Below are 25,282 nucleotides of genomic sequence, written 5' to 3' on the forward strand. Positions count from 1 at the left end.
TAGTTTTAATAACTCATTTCTAATAGCCGATTTATTTTATCTTTGCCATGATGACAGTAAATAATATTTGACTAGATACTTTTAAAGACACTTCTATACAGCTTAAAGTGACATTTTAAGGCTTAACTAAATTAGGATAATTAGCCAAGTTATTGTATAATGATGGTTTGTTCTGTAGATTATCGGAAAAAAATAGCTTAAAGGGCTAATTATTTTGTCCCTAAAATGTTTTTTAAAAATTGTAAAACTGCTTTTATTCTTGGCAATATAAAATAAAAAAGGCTTTCTCCAGAAGAAAAAATATTATCAGACATACTGTGAAAATTTCCTTGCTCTGTTAAACATCATTCGGAAATATTTTAAAAAGAAAAAAATTTTTCTTATAATTCTTAATTAAACAGTATGTATATATATATATATATATATATATATATGTGTGTGTGTGTGTGTGTGTGTGTGTGTGTGTGTGTGTGTGTGTGTGTGTGTGTGTGTGTGTGTGTGTGTGTGTGTGTGTGTGTGTGTGTGTGTGTGTGTGTGTGTGTGTGTGTGTGCGCGTGCGTGTGTGTGTGTGCGTGTGTTTGTACCAGTCTGTTTGATGTATTGGAAGAATGCAAATATATATAAATGCTACAATCAAAGTTTAATTTAGTGATTTGTTAATTCTGATAGTGCCATGACAATACAAGTTTGAAAGTGACAAACAATCAAGTAATTTCATATCAAACTTTGCTAAGAAAAAAAAATACCTTAAATATGTTTTTGTCTGTTTAATGCATGTATCAAACACTTCAAAACATGTATACATCTGAGAGATGTTTTTTCCTTTTTTATAAAATCACTTCAAATTGATGAAACAAGAATTGCCTCTCTTGTTTTTACCCATCTTTCAGTTTTTTTAAACTACTTATAGGAACAGTTCACTCAAAAATATATATATTTGAGATGTTTTGAATGTTATAAAAAGTAACAATTAACTACCAGTTTAGGGGGAAAAACATTATGGAAGCCAAAGGATTACCAGATTTCAGCATTTCTCAAAAAAACTTCCTTTATGTTCAGCAGAACAAAGAAACTCAAACAGGCTTGAGACAGGTTATGGGTCAATAAATGATTATATACTTTTTAAAATTTTGGTGAACTATCTCTTTAGATACAGTTTTAATGTGTATCGTTAATATTTTAGTTTAAATCCAGGTTACCTGTGGCATACCATTTACACTCTGTGTCTGTTTCTGAGTACGTTTCACACCCCCAATCCACCTCTGATTACACAACTAAACCACATAAATGATTTGGAGCCATAGCGCCTCCTGCAGGACAGTGAGGTTTCTCCAGTTTCTTTAGCACAACGTGATGTGATCTGCGCGTGCGCGTGGAGGCGTGTGTTCGTGCATGTAAACTAGCGGCCTTTTCACTCTGGGTGACCGACGCGTGTGTTTTTCCATTAAGAAACCCCGACTTCCTAAAGTGTAAACATAAACAGGTAATTGTTATACATCTATATCGCTAACGTTTTTTTGGTGGTGATCCCACCGCTTTATCGACAGCTGTTAACATCAGTTGTAGAATATACCCTAGCATGCTAGCGTTAGCATCAGTAATTTTTTATTAAATTAAATTTAATGTTATTTGCACCTGAGCTATATGTTTTAACACTGTACTAGAGCTGCATGACTCGAATGATCAACAGTCTTTGATGCGTGATTATAAACGCACTATTAATATTTAACGGAATTAACGGTTATGGAAAGTTAGCATGCCGTGCTTTAGCTAATTGGCTATTAACATTATTTTATTTTGTAACCGATTAGTTTAAAATGTAAGAGACCCAATGTTTCAATGATCATTGCATAATTTGCGCTGTTTAGGTAATGTTAACAAACGCAACCCTATTTTTGCATAAGGTAGCCGTGTCAAACTTGAGGTTAAACTGTAAGCTATACAAAACCATTCCCATCAAGTGCTAATAAACACTGACATTGAGTATTGAGACTGTCTCTAAAGCTGCATATATATATATATATATATATATATATATATATATATATATATATATATATATACAAGAATGATTGATATTTATTAAAATAAACTGTCAAATCGTATGTATTGTCACAAAAGAATGAGTTCATATGGAAAATATTGTATGATTTAGTTTAGTAACAAAGCGAATCAAACAAAATGAAGTTTAAATCACACTTTTTTAATGCACACTTTTATTTTTTGATACAAAGTTGGTTAACTACAGGGGTTGGACAATAAAACGGAAGCGCTTGATTTTAGACCACACTAATTCATTAGTATGGTGTAATAGGACCTCATTTTGCTGCCAATACAACATAAGTTAATCTTGGGGATGACAGCTACAAGTCCTGCACAGTGGCCAGAGGGATTTTGAGCTATGCTTGCAGGATAGTGGTCAGGTCACTACATGGAGCCAGTGGAGGAAAACGTTTTCTGACCCGCTCCTCCAAAACACCCCAAAGTGGCTCAATAGCATTTAGTTCTGTTGACTGTGCAGGCCATGGGAGATGTTCAACTTCACTTTCATGTTCATCAAACAACTCTGTCACCAATTTTGCTGTGTTTATTTGGTGCATTATTATTCTGATACACAACACTGCCTTCAGTGTACAATGTTTGAACCATTAGGTGCACGTGGTCCTCCAGAATGTTTTAGTAACGACGTGCCTATCTAGCACAAGTTTAAAATCTAAGGAAATCCAAGATATTGCAGCCAAGACCACTGATCCACCCCCATGCTTCACTCCGGTCATGCTGCAATCTGGTTGGTGCGCTTCTTTGGGCTTCTCCACACCATAACTCTCTCAAATGTTGCAAAGACAGTAAAGGTGGACTCAGAGTACAATACATGTTTCATGTTGTCTGCAGCCTAAGATTTTTGTTGATGACAATATTCAAACTGAAGTTTGGCTATTGACCTTATTCTAATATGTGGAAGTGTGCTTGTTTTTGCAATTGTTTTAAAACTTAAGATTCAGTTGGCTATGGGGGAAATGACTAGGAATAATACATGGCAGAAAACGATCAAACTACTTGCTCTGCAAACAGACAAAGCTGAATAATATAGTAAGAAAATATCAGTTTGCAACATCAAGCTGCTTACACAATCTGATTTTAATGTCTAAAAATGAATAGAAGTGAATGAGACGGGAAGTCTCGAGCCAAAGAGATTTAAATGGCAGCCCGGCCATGTATATTAACCCTGTGGAGCTCCCTACGAATAGTTTTGTTGAAAACAGTAGAGTTAAGGTGCACATTTAATTCTGCAGTTGGACAGCTGGGGCTTCCTTTTGCATAGTTCGTTACTCCTATTGGATGTGGTTTGTCCTTTTTCATGGTATGCTGCCATTAGGGTTGTAACGGTATGAATTTTTCACGGTATGATAATCGTCTAAAACAATACCACGGTTTGACGGTTTCGCGGTATACGGTATGTTACAAATGTTACAAAATAATAGAACAGTGAAGCAAATTTGACTTTTTCCAAATAATATATTTTTTAGTTACTATAAACAACACCACTTACAATGAACAAATAAAAAAACAAGAAAATAATAAATAATGTGTCAAAGTCCAAATAAACATGGTGCAAATCCTCAGTAAAAAAATAGATATAAATATTTACTATACTATAAATAGTTACATAACGAAACTAGATTCAATATGGAACATCCTTAGGTTTTATGTGCCAGCATGGATATGGTTGTCTATCGATATGGATTTGGATATGGTTGTCTGCAATGCAAACAAACAGCTGCACCTTCATTTGCGTCTTTTGAAAACAGCAAGAGCAGCAGTTAGTCTTTGCTGTGTCACTGTTTTGTCATGTTTCTGTGCTGCTGTGCATGCAAAAGTACTTAGTATGAGAATTATTTCATGCAAAACTTTTTTTTTTTGCGTTTTATTTAGCCGCGCATAAATGTATGCCTATCTCTCATTCCGTGTTGTTCAAAAAGCTTGGTCCACAAACAAAAGCGAAACCTATGCTTATTGGTTGTGATATAGCGAGTTTGAACCAATCTGGGCATGGAGGAGGGACAATGCATCAATGTATCGTGTCTGGTTTGTCCGGAGACACAGTGACGAGCGTTTCTTTGTCAAATCAGCGTTGTCAAATGTTGATGACGTAACCACACTGATTCCGGAGCCTCTGAAAGTCCGCGAATGTTATGTGAGCACTGGAAAGCTGAGACTCTCTTCTTTATGCCAATCTTTGAATTGTATGAATCGGATCAAAAGCGGATCAAAAGTTATTAAACATTTAAGAGCAATACTTATTTTTAGCCGCGGGCGGCTGTCTCGGTCTTTAAGGGTTAAAACCGTTGATATGCAATTGTTCATGGTATGATAATCGTGCACGTTCAAATCGTGGTAAACCGTCGTACCGGTATATTGTTACAACCCTAGCTGCCATTATCCTGGTTAAAGTGGCTCTTAATACTTCACAAAGACTTGGTCACTAATGTGTCAGGGAAACGTGCAACAAACAATTTTGAACTCTTGATATGTCACCCATAATGTTGTGTGCATTGCAATATTTTATGCTAAATCAAACCTTCACACTCTTCTCTTAAGCCGCAGTCACACTGTACTTTTCACCACGTAGACTTTCATTCATATGCCTGCGAATGCGACAGGCTGGAAACGGAAGCTTGTGTGACAGGTTTCGCGGTTCGCTGCTTTGCAAAGTTTAAGCTTGGTGAACTCTAACCTGAGAAGTCACGTCACATGACTGCATTAGAAGATCGAAACATGATTTCTCTGGGCTGAAATGTAAAATATGAACCATTCGCTGGCTTTTTTAAAAGTCTTATCTTGTTTATTCCTCTCCCTTTTTGCAGAACTGTATTAGGGCTTTTTGATTATGGTAAAAATCATAATCACGATTATTTTGGTCATAATTATTTACCCTCCTGTGATATATATATATATATATATATATATATATATATATATATATATATATATATATATATATATATATATATATATATATATAAATTTTTTTTTTTTTTCCAAATTGGATTCCCAAACAAATTTAGGAATATTATTATTTAATATATTATTTCCTATAATTTTTTTCTTCTGGAAAAGTTGTTATTTGTTTTAATTTGGCTAGAATAAAAGCAGGTTTAAATATTTTTAAAACAAAATTATCAATATTATTAGCCCTTTTATGCAATACATTTTTTTTATTGCAGTAGAAACTACTGTTATACAATGACTTGCCTAATTACCTTAACTTGCCGAATTAACCTAATTAAACTTGTAAATTGCACTTTAAACTCAATGCTTGTATTTTGAAAAATATTTTGTAAAAATGATTTGTGCTGTCATCATAGCCAATAGTAAAGAAATCAGTTTACAAATGTTTTATTAAATCGATTATGTTTAGAAATGTGTTAAAAAAATATTCTTCCGTTAAACAGAAATTGGGGGAAAAAATATAAAGGGCTGCTAATAATTCAGGAGGGCTAATTATTCTGATTTCAACGATATATATATATATATATATATATATATATATATATATATATATATATATATATATATATATATATATATATATATATATGCATATATACAATCATTTTCCTCACTGTAAATAAGGTAAGGGAAATTAATACAATAGAATAAAAATATGAAACAAACTGAGCTTTAAGCATCTATACTGTAAGAAAAAAAACTTATATCTACAAAAGTCCTTCAGTTAAGAGCTGTGAGTGATTTTCTCTTTTTGTTGTTTGACTAATGATAGAAACAGTCGGCAGCAGGAATATTGCGCGTCACTTTAAGAGCAGTGCGATTCTATGTTATGGTTTCACTTTCACATGTCTTTTGATTCTCAACTCGTTTGTTTATTACATAAATAAGGATTAATATGAATAATCACTAAACACTGCGTTTTGACAAATTTGCATGTATTTGACATACAAAGCGCTAGCATTAAGATTACTTTAGAAGTATGTGTGCTCTGCTCATCTCTGAGGCTGAGCGCGTGCACACACAACAGCATGCCATCTCTTTTGTGCTTTTAAAAGCATGAATGATTCGAATGTGTGCAATGAATGATGCACATCCCATGCTGCAAAAGTGACATTACAGAACATGCTTTTAGTAATTTTCACGTGAAACTGAGCTTTGCAGAGCAACAAATGTATCCAACTGGAAAAGGGGGCGGTATATGATGCATTAATCGTTTATCTTGATTAATGTTTTCTCCAAAAACGTTAGAAGCCAATATTGAAACTGAATGTCGATTAATTGTACAGCCCTACGCTGAATGACAGAATTTTGCAGGCTCAAATTGCAGTGTGATCACGGTATTACTGGTGGTATGTGCAATTAATGAAGAGGTCACCAGGCTGTTCAAATTTAGCCATGAAACCTTCAACACTAAATTGGCCAACTCTAAAGTGTTTCGGTTTTATTGTCCAACCCCTGTATATTAACAGTGTAGTTTTGTAAATAATTGTAGTTTGCAGCTATTGTATTACTTGTGAGAAATGCATACAGGCATTGTATATTTGCATTCTATATAAAAAATATTATTTTCTCTGAGTGTATCGATGATTTGATTTAGAGTAGCATTATATGTTCCGAGTAGTATGTTTGTTGTCAGTCTAATTAAGTCTATTGTTAGTAGTCAGCTAATCTGAACTCTCTGTGTCCCCTTGCAGCAGCCCTGCCCCGACGCGCCCCAACCCCAAGCGGAGCCGTCATGTGGCAGGAGGCCCGCAAACATGAACGCAAACTGCGAGGGATGATGGTGGACTACAAACGGCGTGGGGAAAGGCGAAGAGAGTACTATGAAAAAATTGTAAGTCATGCTTTGTTTACTGAAAACAGCCTAACCCTGGCCTGGCCGATGCTTATAAATGAAGAAACATACTTTCTTTTCTGTGTAGAAAAAGGATCCAGCCCAGTTCCTGCAAGTTCATGGCAGAGCCTACAAAATCCACCTGGATTCAGCTGTCGCCCTGGCAGCTGAGAGTCCCATAAACATGTAAATACCATACGATATCTATTTATAAAGCACATTTAAAAACCAAAGTTGACCAAAGTGCTGTATATAGGAGTACTGAAGGCAGAGAAGAAAGCAGAATATAAAAGAAACATTTAGGGAGGGAAAATAGATAGTTCTTTAACATGGACTTAAACACAGAAGTGGAGGAAAGTCTAATGTGGATTGGTAGAGTGTTCCAGAGTTTAGGATCAGCAACAGCAAACGCTCGATTACCTCGTTTTTTAAGGCATGTTCTAGGCATGGTGACTAAATTAAAATAATAAGATCTCAATGAACAAGAGGGGGTATATGGACAGAGTAAGCCAGTAAGTGAAAGAGCCAGATTATTGACGGCTTTGTAAACAAATAATACAATTTTAAAATCAATTCTGTATATAAATGCTTATTGTTCTTGCACAAGCACTTTTTAGAAAACTATCAACTTTGTTCTGTCTTAATAGGATGCCTTGGCAAGGAGATACCAACAACATGATTGACAGGTTTGATGTCAGAGCTCACCTGGACTACATCCCTACTTATACGCCTCTACCCATCCTTAGCACTACGTGAGTTACTAAATTACACTTATTCAAATATCCATTCTGTCATGCATGTGTGTATGTACCCAGAGGTATTGAAAACTATGTTAAATGTCTTGTGTGTATGCTAACAGTTGGTGAATAAACTTCTAATTCTGATTAATGCATCTGATAATAGACAATGAACTAAATAGACTTGAATAGGCAAGGAATTGTAAAGGATGCTACCTTTACTAAGTGGTGGCATGATTTAACTCCCTGTCTGGTCCAGGGTTTTATAAACTTAGGGATGACACTTGTTGTACTCTACATTTGAAACAGACAGTAGACAGAAGTTTTATTTTTTATTTAATGAAATTCATGTAAATTTTCAGTCTTTTTTTATTCTTTGATATTTTAATAGGACTATATAATCAAATCAATCTTTCATTTAAGACAGAAAACATTTATTAGTTATTTCAGTTCATTTTGATTAACAGTCAAAATGAAAACAAATGTGCTTCTCTTGGCAGGCAGATTGCTATTAGATTTTGGACTGGAATCCAGAATATTAGATTCTGGAATCAGAATTTCCAGAAAGTAAGTCAGCTGGCAAACAGTAGAACAATGTCAAATATGCATTGTTGAAATAATACATTAAATATTTAATTTATTCATTTTCTTTTCGGCATTGGCCCTTTATTAATCAGGGGTACCTTTCCAGCTGCAACTCAACACTGGGAAAACAATAAATATTTGAAAAATAATTATTATTAACATTTGATTCAGGTCCCCTCACTCGAGATCAATTTCTTAACTTTTATTAGTATCCAGAATAGTCAAAGGAATGAAAAATATATTATGTGTTATATTATATTATTTATTATTTAAAAAATATTAAATTATGGAAAATACTGGTGTTTGTGTTTCTGTTTGCACCATTTTGGTTCAAAGCATTTTGTTTGGTCTAAAATGACTGAACACCACTAGAGATTTAAGGACATTTCGATGACATTGGGCAAAACTTTGGTTCGTTCCTCATATGTGGATTATTCAGTAAGCTGGATTTGATTGTTTCGTTTAACTCTTATGTACAGTTGGGGATGTTTTGATGCACGCTGGGGTGATTTTGAGTCTTAATTTGCCCATAACTTTTTCTGTTTCAGCTAGCAGAATGATTTTTGGTGACAAATCTCAATTTGACAGATATTTTGAAAAGATTCTTTAAAAATTTTAAGAACCCAAGGATACACTCTGGTCAAATGGTTTACCCTTTGTTTAATATTGGGATGAAAACATCCACTGAATAAAACCTCTGTAAAAAGGCATCACATTCATATTTTTTTCAATTCCTTTGCATAAATCTGTTAACCTTAGTCCGGATTACTAAATTGCTTAGAAATTTACAGGATTTTACATCTTTAATTGCCAAATTCATAAATGATGTCACTGATTTGGTGAAAAAAAAACACAAAATTATGTATTTACAATATAAAAAGTAATGTTGGACTGAATTTTATTTATTATTTTTTTCTTTTTTTTAACCACAGTCTTGGACATGTGAAACAACATTGCCTTTGTTGCATTGTTTGCATTGTTTTTGATTGATAAAAAAATCTTGCTAATTTACTGTTGGTGGCTGTTTTTGCCCTTTTGACTTCCATTATAATCACATTTTTTGACTGCAAAACCATGACAACATATAATCAGGTGTTTTTTTTTTTAATTTTTGGTGGTTTTCCCTGTTGGAAAGAGGTAACATTTGATTTGTAATTTTTACTGTTGATCCATTGGCACCATTAGTCCTTCAGATAAAGGTTAAAAAGCATAGTTTCTGGATTTTATATAAAGTATAACAACATTTAAAGTGTGTATGTGTGTCTGTGAGTGTGTAAGAGAGAGAGAGAGAGACCTATACACACTTACCTTAATGTGTCTGACAAATTCAAAATATGCGGCTCTCAGAACTACATGGATTAAATAAAAACTGACCGTGTATTTTTTATTAAATGAAAATGTAACTGCATCAAAGCCAATGTTTTTACTAATCGTAATTTTGTGTTTTTTTTTCACCAAATCAGTGACATCATATGTGAACTTAGCAATTAAAGAGTTAAAATTATTTTCTAAACAATTTTGTAGTTTTGAATAATGATTTATTTTTGGATTAGTTCCTTACATTAATATTTAGTAAAAATACTGTAAGTTAAAATCTCGCCAGTGTTTCTGGTTGAAACTTAAAGTGGTTTTAAGGTCTTAAAATGTATGAAAAGTCTTAAAAAGGTCTTAAAATGTATTTAATTTTACTCTGATTCCTGTGTGTACTCTTTATTTGTTAAGAAATAATTATATACATTCTATTTAGTCGTCAATTTGAATTTGAGTATGCAGGTTGAGATGCACTTCTCAAATCTCAGAAGAATTATTAAAAAATATATATATTTAAATAGTTATTCCTTATACTAGGAGATTAATGAACTCTACAGTTAAAATGAAATGAATTGCTAAAGACAATACTCTTGACAAACAAACGTATAAACCTGTACAAGTACTTTAAGTGGTGAAAAGTTATTGTTTATTACTAGGGTTGGATATCGTTTGGGTTGATTTCAATACCGGCACAAAATTTATACTTTTATAACAAAAACAAAATATTTTAATCATTATAATTGAAAAATAAAAATATTTATTTATAATAAGTTTAAAGTAAACATGAATTCCTATTTTATACATTTGAATTGCATTGATATATTTATTTTGATCATCTGTTTGTTAGCATGAATGCAAGGTTTGCATTATGCTATTAACATTACATTAGCTTTCTACTAACCTGTGAAAAGGCTGTCATCAAAATTAGGAAACACTTTTTTGGGGGGGGTTGGGGCTTGTGACTACTATTACATGGACATCAGTGATCTAATGATTTGCCTTAATCTGGATGAGACAATAATATGATTCAGGTGTTAACATGAGTTGCTTTTTAAATATTACACTCATGATTCCCAGTTACATGTTATAGCACATAGATCCAGTAACGTCATTGTGTCACCAGCCTATAAATGTTTCCTCCGCAGTTTGTGTCTGTAGTCCTTTAAGATAATCACAAATCACTGTTTACGTGGTAGACTCTTGATCAGAGTATTGTCTTAATTATATTAAAATTGGAGCATTGGTGTCCATGTAAACATACTGACTGAAAGTGCCAGATAATGCAAAGACAGTCATTTCCTCACCTTTAAGTTGATTCCATGAGCCCTCAAATTTTATAAGTTTGACATGTTTCCCCCCTTACATGCAACTTTTGTAAAGCATCTACTGCATGTTGGTGTGTCAGAATTCTTGCTTGTAAAATACTGCCATACTTTTAGAATGCTAAGTTTAAGCAATTTAGATTAATGTGATCATGCGTGTTGATGAAGGGAGTCGCTCACCGCATGCGCCATACTGCGCGCGCTTTGCCTTCTATAAGCAACAAGAACAAACGCCCGACATCGCTAGTGGTGTCCGTATCCCTCAAAGCTGTTTAGAATTAAATATTTAGGGATGGTGTAACACAAAGCATACTTATGTTTGCCTACGATGCACCCCTTGATGCTTCTTACATTCTTGTCGCAGCACCCAACCCTACTTATCACTGTTTCATCAGCAACCCTACAAACTGTTTCATCAGCTGGAACTTTTGTGTAATGGTTAATAATGTGCTCTATGCTCAGCTAGATTTTTAAAGCCATTGAATGCTTAATGAGACTTTTCAATTACACTAGGTTGTTTTTACAGCATCAGTGTTGTAATGACAATACATTCAGTTAAATAGACTTAAGCATTCTTTTAGTTGTTCAAGCGTAAAAATAGGTGTAAGACCATGTAACCACTAGCGCCCGTCAGTAGCAACAGGCTTGCACAAAAATTCCATTGAAAATACTGGGGTAAAGTAAACTGTCAGATTTAAAGACATGATGGGGGGAAATGGAATTTATTGCAGTGCTTCTTGTCTGATCTGAGACCCACTTCACATCGTATATCTGACATGCAGTGAAGATAGCTTATTTTTAAAGAAATCCGATCTTAAAGAAAAAGATCTTAAAGGGCACCTATGGTGAAAAATCTACTTTTCAAGCTATTTGGACAAACATATCTGTATATATAGTGTATAGACCATCATATTGGGGTGATATAAACACACCCAGGTTTTTTTTTATTTTTTTAATTTAACAACATAAAAATGGTGGACCAATTGGAGCGGTTTTCAGACCGACCGCAACTTTACGTAGGGGTGCGGTCCCTCCGCCCTCTGAATTGATTGACAGCTGCGCACATTAACATGTCCCGGTAGTCACGTGTATATGTCAACAAGACCAGACATACGCAAAGCAACCGGGAATAAAAGGTCTGTTCTGTTCGCTAGGATCAGCAATCATCATCAAATGTGATTAAGAGTAAGTTTCATATGTTTAAAGTGTTTTAAAAGTGCACGTGTGTAAGAAAGTACAGCGATTTACTTCAGCTTTACTTCATCAGCACAGCCGCGTGTCAGAAAAGTTACTGTATAAAAGAAGATGCTTCAATCCTGGTTTTTTGGACGTTAAATTTTTTTCTGGTTTATTTTGTACAATAACATAACAGAAATCCACACAGCAGTGGAGGTTAGCCTGTATCCTGTTACATTTAAGTGCAAAAACAGTGCAAAGCTAAGTGCTCTGTCTGTCTGTGTGCGTGTGTGAACTTTGTAACGATATTGCATGTGACTCATCAATGCAACTTCACAACAAATACTGATTAGTAAAGCTCTTACTGTATTATTTCTCACAAACGCTATGTTAGACCTTCTTCCTTTAAGTCTGTCTGTTGTCTGACGCAGCCGAGGGAGGAGATTAAAGCACGTGGGAAGGCACGTAGAAACAGTAGGAGGGGAAGACTCGTCTTAAAGGCGCAGTACGAAAAAACCACCCCCTGGTGGAAATGTGTATAAAACAAGATCTTGTAAAAGGTATATTGAAAAAATCTAATGGGTGTTTTGAGCTGAAACTTTATATACACATTCTAGAGATGGAAAAGACTTATATTAAATCTGAAAAAAGGGGTAACCTAGGTGCCGTTTAAAGATGTGCATATCGCACATTGGTTAATTATTAAGCAAAGTCATAATGCTGTTGTCTTGCTGCCAGTCAATCGCTGTATTTTTAATCAACAAACATGAACTCATGCAGCAATCTCTGATCAATTTGTCTAGTTATTTGAATCTGATCTACAAATTGATTAAAGAACCAAACTAGAGGTCTGTTAGCACGATTAAAAGATCCACGAGTTGTCAAATCATCTCTGATCTTTTAAGTGAGGTATGAAGAACAAGCTTGTGGTTGTTTATTATTATTTTTTTTTTAAATGAGTTAATTGTTTCTGTCACAGCACCCCGGAGCAGGAATCAGAAGAGCGGAAGTGCAATTATGAGCGCTACAGAGGGCTGGTGCAGAACGACTTTGCCTGCAGTGAGTGTTGTTCAGTGTCATTCTGCTTTGATGCAGTTTTAACCCTTGTAATGTGGCTGTATGATTTTGATACACAAAAATATGCTTGTCTCTTTATAGTCTCTGAAGAACAGTGCTTGTACCAGATCTATGTGGATGAACTCTACGGTGGCCTACAGAAACCAAATGAGGATGAAAAGAAAAAGTAGGATCTCCCAAATCACTAGTTACACCATACATGCTTAAAGGGCCATGAAACCCCCTCGTTTTAGCTGGGTGTTTTCAAACCTCTACTTTGGAAAAAGTCAGAAAAGTGGGCGTGTCCAGCTCTGTTTAGGGGGGAGTGTCGGAGGAACTAAAGTGGGATGGTGTGGGAGTGTCTATTTGTGCACGCACGAGTTTCAGAGTCAAAATACACACCCACACAGACAGGAGAAAGTGATGGTGTTTAACCTACATGGACATCTGTAGTCGAATTATTTGGTGAATTATTAAATGGTGGACTTTAACTGCAGTTTGGCTCTTTCATTCAGGGAATTCATTCATGCCCCTCGCGACAAACGAGATATTTGATTCGAGGAACTGCTGCAAGCGTGTATTTTTCATGCTATGTTTGATACCGCACGGCGAATGAGAGAAAAAAAAACTCCGCATTTCCCGGAAACTTAGATGCACACGGCAGGTAGTGTCAGAAAGCCGCGTGTGTTATTCCGGTCACTAAATGCGGTGCTAACATTTCTGCACTCAGTGCAATAGTTAACTTAATTCGATACGAACAAACTGAATAAACAAAGAGCACTGGTCGCTCACTTACCAAATCTGTAGAGACAGGACAATCACCAGCAACTAGAGCCGCGTCTTTATGGAGAGAATACTACAAGCAAATCCAGATTTCAGCGTTTGCAGATGAGAACAGCTCTCAGGTAAACAATAATCCTCCTTAGACACGTAAGTTATTGTTGTCGAGCGTCGCGTACACTGTTAATCCACACGTGATCCAGATAAGCTCTCACAGAGAGAAAATGAAAACGAAACTTAACGGCAGCAAACTATAAAAGCAACACTTCACGCTTGTTTTGCCAACACAACGTGGCGTCTTTGTGGTGTAAACACGGTGACACAAATGAATATTAATGAAGTTGCACGATAGAGCGCGCTGATTGGTTTGAACCAAGCCTTACTCATGCATTAATGCAACACACTGTAAGACATAATAAGACTCACTCAGGCACAGACGCCCAGTCTGCATGCTGGAATACACGCTATTATGTCATGACCGTGACGCAGCTTCAAAAATTCGTTTCAAACAGGAAGTACAAATTTGCTTGAAATAACGCAAAAACAACCAATTTACACTTTTTTGTGAAATATAGGTGTCCTAATAGTGTTTTTAGCAGTGTGGGACACATATACGACTGTCAACAGCTCAAAAAATGTGTTTTGGTGTTTCGTGACCCTTTAAATACATTCTGATACACCTTATGGTTTTTCTCTGATAGACTCGCTGAGAAGAAAGCTCAGATTGGTTATACGTATGAGGACAGCACAGTGACTGAACAAGATGAACAATCAAAGAAGGGAACTGAGGAGGATTCGGAAAACAGCGAGTCTGAGGAAGACGAAATCATCCCTGACATCGGTACGTCTCTAAAGCTGTGTTCACACCAGATGCGGAAGTAGTGTCAAGCGCAAATATTTTACATGTTGAGTCAATGTAAATGTGCGAATAGACATCTTGCTGCACGATATGCGCGAATGGCGTGGCACGAATGGAGCTGCACAAATGCACAAATATGCGTTTGATGCACGTTTTGCATAATCTGAACTTCAGCAGACATTCGCACCCCGTTAAGCAATCAGGAGCTTGCTCTTGTGGGGGCGTGATTATGACGTAGCGCCTGTTGCTAGTGTCCCGGGGGAATTCCTCTAGCTGATACCGACAACAGTTCATCGATGCTGTTTTTTAGCCTTCATAAAGCACATAAACACTGTAATTTTCTTAATAAAATCCATGTTAGCCTTTTAGCAACGAAGCTAGAGTCACCGAGCAGACAGAAGCCCTGCCCATCACATGAATCTGCATCTGTTCTGAAGTGAATTTGACGCATGAATGAACTCAAATGTTTACGCGGCAATTTACACGCTAATAGTGTGATTTATCCGCGGGTTCCGCATCTGGTGTGAACACAGCAATAGACTTCGTGTTTGAATAATTAATTTGCTTAACTTAATAGTGTTGTCACAATACTGGAATTCTGCAGTACCTTCAAATATATTGAAACTGGATGCAACAGAGAAATATTACCACAGCATCAAATTCGATTACAATGTTTATGCATGTCGTATTTTTCGTTTTTTGGATTTTTCACTTACCCTGCCAAAAAGAAACAAATACGGTGTAAAATATGTTTTGAACCATATAACTATAGAAATATAGAAACACTTTAAATATGTGATTTACTTAAATGTAGAAGGTAAGCCCTTTAAAACTAATGTGTTAATGCTTTACCATGTTGTAGATGTTGAGGTGGACGTAGATGAACTGAGCCCTGAACAGGTGTTGGAGATTAACAAGATGGCCACCACTTACGGCATGGCAGACGGAGACTTTGTTTGGTTCGTTTACTCATTCTTTAGCTAAACCACTGATATTCAATTTAGAAGTTTGCTGTTTGAGCATATTATACTTATTACCGAATAAAACATGATCTTGTAATTTTTCCAAAAATTGTATGTGTACTTTAAATTTGATGTTTGTGACAGGATGTTGAGGAAAGACAAGGAGGAAGTGGAGGCCATTAAACACGCTAAAGCACTGGAGGCAGAGAAGGCCATGTACTCTGTATGAACTGACAATTTTTAATTGGTCTTGCTTCTCATTTAAGATGTCTGTCAATATTTGTGTTGGTAATGTGTTGTTGTGTTTCCTTCAGGGCCGGCGGTCTCGCAGACAACGAAGAGAGTTCAGAGAGAAGTATATGAAAGGCAGGCAGATCAGCCCACCCAGGTAACAGATCAACACTCTAACATTTATGCATTAATATAATAGTCTTAATTCTTAGTGGTACATTCAGTGAAATTAATATTTGTATTTTCAAAACAGCTATGCCAGAAGAGACAGTCCTACATATGACCCCTACAAACGGCAAGTAAACCATTTGCACACATTTTGAATAATGTTTGACTTTAAATCCATTAATTATAATTCAGTCTGCAGCTATAGAAAGGGTTTGAATGATAATAATGTGCTGATTTTCATGTTATTGCTGATGACTAGGGTCAGACAGGATCTGCAGATATTTTTTGATATTTCTTCTAGGAATTTTGTAAAAAAAATATATATATATCTGCGGATTTATGCAGAATGATTTTGGGAGTATTGTGACCAAAAACTTAATATATGAAATAAAAAAAGTACATTTTAATTATTTAATTTTTACAATTCAAATTCACTTAGATCCACTTATTTAGTTAAAGTCTTTTATAATATAATCTACTAAAAGGCAGACGATACTACTCGACAAACTGAATTGTAAATTAGTCAATTAAACATTTTCATATTACGCAATTATGTTAATACTGAAATTAATTTAAAAGGTGAATAAATATAAACTTACACAAATTTACTTAAGTAAATAAATAGACTCAACTATGGGCTAAACATCTGTTAAAATCTGCAGATTCAGTGTGGGCCTACTGATGACCAATAAATGGCCAGAATTAAAGTTTGTATTAATTGACCCATGTCAGTTGAAAATAAATTTGAACCTTATGTTAAATTTATATATGCAACAGTATTCATTAAACATTATTACTTGTTACTGTTATTACTGATTTTACTCTAAAACTCATATTTAATAGAAATAATAGTAAGCCACAGCACAATAGCAGTTTCATGTTGATATATTGTGCAGCCTTAACACTAGAATTACTGAGGCAGTCATTTTGACCATTTTGAAGAGCTTTTATTTTATAGCTTAGTTCAAATAACATTTATAGTGTCCTGACTTTTTTTAGTAAATGTGTGTATAGTTTATTCTAATATTATTTAAACACAAAAAATAAGTGTTTTTACTTTGAAAAGCCATAATGATCAAATTGACCATGCATTTTAGTGTCCGCTACCTTTTCCTGTGCCTTTAAATATGTGTGCCTCTATTGTGCCTAGCAACTTTCCACTAACAAAAACAACTTTCTGAGAGCAAAAACATTATTTTGTACTATTAGTGTTTTAAAACAACATTTTTATCGTGATGAAAAATCTACTTTTCCACTTTCTGTACAAAGTGAGGTACGCATCTTCGGGGGCAGTCTAAGAACAAGTAAATAATTTGGGCTTTATTAACAAAAAATATGTATTTTTTAGGGTGGTGACTCTATAAAAGATCTCAATAGAAGCTACAACTGTAAATATGATGTGACACAAATAGTCTAAAGATCATATTGACCAATGAAGATCATGAATTCTGGTAGTTTCAGTGTAAATAAACGTGCGCAATACTATGTTTCAGTTTTTGTTTTGTTTTTTTGCTTTTTTTTTCTAATTTCTTTCATTTATACTTAAGTATTAGAACATAGAACTAAATATTATTTCTGTTTCAATAATGTAGTTGACACTGAAAATTGTAATGTCTCCATACTAGGGCTGCACAATATATCGTTTCAGCATCGATTTTGCAATGTGATCATTCGCAATTGTCACATCACGAGTATACGCAATGTAGAATCTAGATTGAAATTGATTATTTTGCTAGAGTTTTTTGAGGCCTGAGACTGTGTGAGGGCTTTAAAAGCATTCAGGCATAAGAAAATGTACTGTTTGTCACTTTGAACAGTTAATAACAATTAATTTCATTTATTATTTATAAAAATGAAAACTATGCAGTATTATTTTACATTTGATTGTTCATTACTGCATACTTGAATACATTTTGACTCTTTGAAAAACAATAAAACTGTTTATTTAAATAGCATATTTTTATTTGATGAATTTATCTATACTTGTGGATAGTTTATTATATCGTATGCACTTTATACAGAATCTTCTCAATCAATAAAAAATTATAGATTCTTTACAAACATACTCATCTAGTGAAATTGTATTCATATCGCAATATATATCGCAGAATAAAAAAAATTGCAAAGTGTAATTTTTCCAATATTTTGCAGCCCAACCCCATACTTTTGAAAAGTCACGTGCATCATATATATAAATATTAATGTTTCTAATGACACTCATTTCTCTCTCTCCTGTCGCAGGCCAGAGTCGGACTCAAGTTCAGAGTCACGCTCTCGTTCCCGAACTCCAGGCAATGATAAGATCACCTTCATCACAAGCTTTGGGGGCAGTGATGAAGAGGGAGCCACTGCCACAGCAGCCCCACCTGCAGCGGCATCAAGCCACAGCACCTCCAACAGCGCAGGTCATAGCAGGGGCTCCCGGTCGGTAACTTCCCCTTTCTACTATCTGGTTCCTTAGTGGCTTTTTCCCTCCATTTATTTATAAGCACATTCAATTGTGTTAGCATGTAGCCTGCGCGATTACCAAATGACAAAAGGTTCATTACTGATTTAGTGCTTTTAATAAGTTAATCATGTAAAAAATAAATTATTTACTATTGCTGGGCAACAAAAAGTGCAATGACATTTGGCTTGCCAATACTTTGAACAAATAAGTTCCTCTTTTAGAGCATTATTTCCATTATATATTAAAGGGGTGGTTCACTACAATATCATATTTAAATTTTTAGTTGTGTAATGTAGCTGTGTGAACATAAACAACATCTCTGAATGTAATACGCTCAAAGTTCAATGCAAAGGTAGACATTAGCTGCGTCTCAAATGACACACTATACACTTTGCACTCACGCACTATGTACTTAAGCACTTACACACTCAAAAGTAGAGCTGCACGATTCTAGCTAAAATGAGAATCGCGATTTATTTTTAATTTTTTTGCTTAAAATAAAAATCACAATTTTTTCTCACGATTCTGTAGATGTAAAATAAAGGTTAATATGAGTTGCCTAATATTATTATTATTATTTCACAAACATATGGTAAAACAAAAATAATATTATGTGTAGGTCTACTGTTGGTTAAAATGCTACATTTTGAATAGACTTTGAATGGTGGACTTGAACAGACTTTAAATTTGTCCCGGTCATTAATGCACAGTACAGTGATGACATCAGAATACAACTAATTCTGACATTGAATTATTATGTTTGAGTCATATGTTTGCTATCTGTTGTTGAAAACAGTATTAGAACACATATTCACTGGTAAAATTAGGCATTTGTCATTATTAGATTCCATTATATAGGCTAGAGTAGTTTTAGTGAGTTAAACATTTATTCTCATGCACAACACTTTGTGTTCGCTATGAAAGAAAAACATTAAATGCATGCTGTAATCATTATTCTAAAATTACTCAGCTTTCGGTTTCATTTTCACTGCTAAATGCTGTTCATACTTCCCGTGCGGCTCCCAAACGATCACTCTGTGCCAACTGAATTACTAAAATAACTGAATGTTATTTACAACTTTATTACCTGTTATTCACAGCCTATGCAGGTTCTGTTCTCTAAAGTTGATGCGCGTGCATCTATCATTAATTAGGGTGTGCACCCGCCCTCTCACGGTCAAAAGCTCATGTCACTTGTGATTTTGCGGCCGCGAATACATCATTACATGAAGACAGAAATTAAATTTTTGGGTGAATTATACCTTATAATTACAGTATGTGACACTTTTAACACCATTTGGAGGTGTCCATGTCGCTGAGCAACGTATGTAAAACAATTTTAAGACTTGTGCACAGTGAAGGGATGTGGCCAGAGGCACTGTAATATGAAGCAGAGGAAGCTAAAATGGGGTCCAAATGCTGCTATTTCCACAGAGCTTCTTCTGTTTTTGTATTTGGAAATCCAAAGGACACAACACAAGTAGAGACGTGCTTAAAGTTTATTTTGAATCATGTTCCAGAGAATAATAATAAATATATAGTTAGCATTTGACAAAGGACAGCTTCCAGAATCTCTCTGTTCAGTGTTGGATTCGGCTGAAAACTCCTCAAAAAAGGAGCAACTCCAACCATAATAGACGAAGCTGTGGATTGTAAGTCACAACCTGTAAGTGTTTAATTTGGTTTAAATTGATCAATTACATGCATTGTGTCTATCATTAACGGTATCAGTCAAACTGCTGTAAACACCCACAATCTTCACCTGCGCTGCAGTATCTGTCTACACTGCAGCTTTCCCTGCGTTCAACATCTCTAACAACAAACTCACAAAAGATACATTTCATCTTACTTGCACATGCTTATAACCTGAATAAATATGAGAGATTTAATTTTAGGGAGCAAGCATGAGGTTCAGCTGTGTCCTTTTCATTTTCTGTCTGATTCGGGCACAAACTGATATGGCTAACAGCTACTCTGACTGACATTATTTACACGGCGCAAAAGCGCATGGTTGAATACACACAACACTTTTCCTGGTGACATGGAGCCGATCACTAATCACAGAACATTTTTAGCTGACCAATCAGAGCCTCTTGGGCGGGCCTTTGTTTTTTTTGTTTTCATGTTTTGTGAGTAGCTGTATATAATCAAAAGATATATGAAAAAATAACATGATTTTTTGTATTTTTATTTTATTATTTTTTACAAATGAAGCATGAGCACAAATTGCATCTTATGAACACAACCAAGCCTTAAAAAAACACTCTGGACCACCCCTTTAAAAGATCCGTTATACATTGTGATCAGGGCATTAAGTGACCATGATTCATGGCTTGTCTCTGTGTATTCAGAAACAGTAAGTAACAGACTTTTAACTGTTACAGACTTTTTTAACTGTTAATGTACAATACAAATTGCGGATATTGTGATAACTTGCCCAGCCCTAGTATTTACATAACATATCTCTACTATGTATACAGTAGTCAACATTTTAAGTGGATCAAATCCTTTCATCAAAGTTGTCCTAATACTTTTGATTTAAAAAATATACTTTTTTTTTATCTATTTCAAATATTGACTATAATATCTATATGTAAATACACACAAATAAATAAAATATTTATATGTAATTAGTATTTTTATATACAAATATAATTAAACTGTTCGCAAATATATACATGGATGTACATAATCAATACATAATAAATATACAAAGTACACGCATATTATATGCAGGTACAAACTTTTATTTTGGATGTGTAATTGTTTAACAGCATAAATGGGGATATTTTAAAATGGTTGAGATAAAACCAGCCAATTTCTTAGTTTGCTGTTTAGTTGATTTTATTTTGTGGCTAAAAAAGGTGGAATCTTTAAATTCTGGAAATCAAAGGTCTTTGGAGTGTCTTGTGATCAGATTTCTAGGTTGCCTACGATAACATGTCACATTGTGGATTTATTTCAGCCGAAGACGGTCTTCTTCCAGTCCTTCATCATTTTCCTCTCGCTCCTCATCACACCGTTCGTCACGCTCATCCTCACGTTCTCGTCGGAGTCGTCGTTCCCGTGGCGGCAGGGACCGGGACAGCCGCTACTCCAGGTCTCGATCTCGCTCTCGGCGACGATCTGACTCACGGTCACGGCAGCGCAGTGGAGGAGTAAGTTCAAGAAGACGATACGACAGGACGAGGTCTCGTTCTGTGGATCGGGGGAGAGACAGAAACAGAGATCGGGACAGGGGGAGGCGCTACACGAGTCGTAGACGAACCAGGCAGGAGAATTTCTTTAAAGAATTCAACCCTTACGAAATATTACACAAAAATTGTGAAATTGACCAGTGAAATGCTTTGTGTCTTAGATCTCGCTCACGTTCACGATCAGTTGATCGTTATCGGCAGCGAAGTCGCAGTTCTGCATACAGGAGGGGCGGCAGTATCAGTCAAAGCCCCTCACGTTCCCCTGCTGCAAGCCGCAGCTCCTCCCCCTCCTCCCATTCTGCTCTACCTGGCTCTGCTGCTCCAGACAAACTGAGAAAGTAAGTCAAAGTGTCTCTTGTATTTTTTTGAATATATATATATATATAAATACAGGGCTTTACATTAACACCCGCCAAATGTGGGTAGATTTCAGCTTTGGTGGGTTGGACAGCCGCTCCCACTAGCCACTTTGGCAGGTGGTAAAGACTTTTTACATTTTAGTTTTCTTAAAGCAGGGTTCGACAATAAGGATGGCCCAATATGCGTGCAAATGTGTTCTTAGAATTGAGAAGCAGCACGACTGAAAACAATAACTGTTCGCGCGAGACAAAGCAGGTGAATACCGTATGAGAGGATGATTACTCACACAGGTGATGTGATGCGCGCAACTGTTAAAAAGCGTGCACGCGCTCCCGTGTACTCGCGATTACTTTTTTTTTATGTGTGTGTGCGTGTATATATTTAATATATATATATATATATGTGTTTGTCAATATAAAAGAACATTTTATTAAAAATGTAATAAAAAATGGTTTAGGGGTTGAAAGGGAATTTATTCTGAAATGCTGGAAATAAGTTGTCAGGAATTAGTTTCATATGCGAACAGAATTTTGTTTTTTGGGTGAACTATACCTTTAAAAGGACTTTTACTTCCTCTAAAATAAAATATGAACTAGCAAGCAGAAGGCATGCAGAAAATTGTACAGCGGGTTTTTCAGCAAAGTTTTGATAAGTTGATAATTTAGAGTGGTAGGACTGGGCAATGTGAAACACAATTTTTTGATTTTCTTTTTGTTTTGTTACATTTCACGAGTCAACTTAAGAGTAATGACAACAGTAACATTTAACACATGGTTGAAGTAAGTTTTATTTTAAGGACATTACACAACATGTAAAACCAGTTCATTGATAAGGATCTTGAAAATATGCTGTATGACAATATATTCTTAATGTGTATATGCATATATAAAAAAATTAGTCAAATTTTGTTCTTAGTGATTAACAGTTGTATTGATTCTTATCTGTCAGTGTGTCAAATGACACTACGATTTTTGTTTTCTCATGAAATTTAAATAAAATGTTTTAGATGTTAGTATCTTAAGACCGTATAAGCTAGTGTGCTCCAAAACAGTGCCAAAATTCACATTTAGAAGATATGATACTGATATAAGCATGTAAAGCTTGTAGTTTGTCACTACTGCCTAAATTGACCAACAGTTCTATTCACGTCCCCTTATACTTCAGTTTCTCATCAAATCATAACCAATTAAATACTCTCCAGTATTTAATTCAAGCCCCCTTCAAGCCATTTCTTATTTGCTTTTTTATTTGATGCACTTGAGCTCAACCACTCTCTGGCAGAGCGGTTTTAAAACAAAATGCTATTGGTTGTTTTTAAAAAGGGGAGGAGCTACACTGTTCCACCCTCTCTTCGTGTTTCGGTTGAGATTACGTCATACAACGAATAAAGATGCATATTTCAAAGCTCTTCATGGGACCTTTTAAGAAAAATTAAACGCCGTTATTTTGAGGCGTTTATGCAAATATGCAAATCATGAACCGAAGCCTTTATAAAAGTTCTGTAAATTCTTTTGTGTTTACCTTATTACATGCCTGAAAAGTGACAACAAGATTCTCTTTTTGTGTGTGTTTTATCTCTCATAGGCCTGAAACTCCGGGTGGTAAAGAGACTGGAGCTGCCAAAGTCAGTAAGAATTTGATATATCTTGAATTTGTTGCTAAAGACTCCGCCTCCCTCACCCCTGACAGGCTGATGCAGTTAACAATCAAGCCGGGGCTCCTGCCAATCTTACGGCTCTTCAGAGAAACTATTTTCTCATTTGAAATGCGTGTGATTGCCTGTCCACTTTGTGATCAGCCACCCTCTTTTTGGCACAAAGTAGTGTATTGTAGTATATGTAGTAGTGCTGTATTTATACCATAGTAATATTGTGATCTCCCAATTGCAACAGAGAATTACTGGGAGATATTTATGTAGACTGATGGCAATTCATGCAGTTCAGCCTTATAATCTTAAAATGTCAGCAAAATCACCTGTTTGTCATCACTTTAGACATTACACTAGGGAATCAATCAAATACTAGTTCTAAGGTGACGTTGGTAAATTAGTAATGTTTTCTGCTGTTCTGACCATCAGCTGCAGATGCCAATGAATGGCGGAAGAAAGTAGTTCCTCTTACAAAAGGGTTTTGAGACCCTTTATTTTATTTTACTCTCTGTGTTTGATTTTCTTTTTTATACACACGATTATGCCGTCGAACTGTTATATATAAACCCAATATCCCACTCGTAGCAGTGCGATGTGGCTGGATATAATCACTGGTGGGACACCAAGGCACTCGGCCTGCAGCCTCATACCAACTTACGCCTTCCACCAGTGCTGATATACAGCCATATTGCACTGCTACTCGTATATAGTTTTTAAAACTTTTAAAACATTTGTTCATTCTTTTTGTTTAAAAAAAATGTTGGGGAAAAAAGTGTATGGATACAAGTTGAGCTTGCTTGTTTTTACACAATATTTAGAATATTTTGCTAAGAAATAAAAATAGATATATATATTTTTTTATTATTACTGTATATAAATGTATTAAATTATACTTGTTTTTTATAGGGCAAATAATCATCTTTTCCATCTGGACCATTTGAAATATTCCTTAGTGTTTAGTCTAAAATTTCATTTATAATAGTCTTACAAATGGTTTAAAGTCCTAAATTTAACTTGGCGAAACCTGCAGAAACCCTGTTTTCTCTTTTTTGAAACTGTTGTAGATTTGTGTTATATTTAGAGAAAAGAAATGCATGTGCTTTTTTTATTTTACTGACAATCTGCATAAAAGGTTGTTGATCGACACTTGTGAATGAGCGCAACCTGATGAAAGGAAAACTATGAAGGAGTTATGGCTCCAAGCAGTTAAACAGCTCAGGTGTTACTTCTGCACTGGGCTTGTCAAGACAGGCAGGGCAACTTCACTCAGTCGCACACACAAACACACCTGCAAAAGTCAACACACATTGTCCTTGTATGTAAAGGTTGAACGGTTTCAATGAAGCTCCTTCTGAAATGGCTACAGTAGCTGCCATTTTGTAACTTACTCATCGAGGTGTCCTACCGGAACCGGAGAGGAGACGAAGACGAGTCGACGTAGCTCTGCACTGTTGCCCTTGTTGTACTCTTTACTCTTTGCCATATACCTGCCAATACATCAACAACATAAACATCACGTGCATGTCTATAAAACAGGACCTTCATCATGTATGTAGTTTAAAGAGCTGTTGTTTTTTCACGACACAATGTAAAGCTA

At 35.3% G+C, this 25,282-nt stretch overlaps 1 protein-coding gene and 1 long non-coding RNA gene across 6 annotated transcripts in view; one reads left to right on the forward strand and one right to left on the reverse strand.

Moving 5' to 3' along the window:
* Positions 1–25,282, forward strand: part of clasrp (CLK4-associating serine/arginine rich protein) — a 777,720-nt gene that overhangs the window by 748,383 nt on the left and 4,055 nt on the right. Inside the window, exons 1-15 of one of the 5 annotated variants that reach the window (XR_015514322.1) lie at positions 1,375–1,483; positions 6,705–6,844; positions 6,933–7,030; positions 7,492–7,596; positions 12,955–13,034; positions 13,134–13,218; positions 14,513–14,652; positions 15,533–15,629; positions 15,777–15,855; positions 15,947–16,020; positions 16,117–16,158; positions 18,273–18,459; positions 21,446–21,751; positions 21,839–22,015; positions 23,622–23,665. Coding sequence is in view for 2 of the 5 variants with exons in the window: in NM_001044329.1 (NP_001037794.1) it covers positions 6,746–6,844; positions 6,933–7,030; positions 7,492–7,596; positions 12,955–13,034; positions 13,134–13,218; positions 14,513–14,652; positions 15,533–15,629; positions 15,777–15,855; positions 15,947–16,020; positions 16,117–16,158; positions 18,273–18,455; positions 21,446–21,751; positions 21,839–22,015; positions 23,622–23,661 (1,605 nt within the window). In the remaining 3 variants the exon portion in view is untranslated. 5 annotated transcript variants of the gene reach the window in all.
* LOC141378756 (uncharacterized) lies at positions 22,807–25,172 on the reverse strand. The gene is made up of 2 exons (XR_015515182.1): positions 25,074–25,172; positions 22,807–24,973 (listed from the first exon to the last, which is right to left on the reverse strand). It is a non-coding gene; the product is annotated as an uncharacterized LOC141378756 (long non-coding RNA).

This window comes from Danio rerio, chromosome 18 (genome assembly GCF_052040795.2).
Source record: "Danio rerio strain M-AB ecotype USA chromosome 18, GRCz13ab, whole genome shotgun sequence".
Lineage (NCBI taxonomy): Eukaryota > Metazoa > Chordata > Actinopteri > Cypriniformes > Danionidae > Danio > Danio rerio.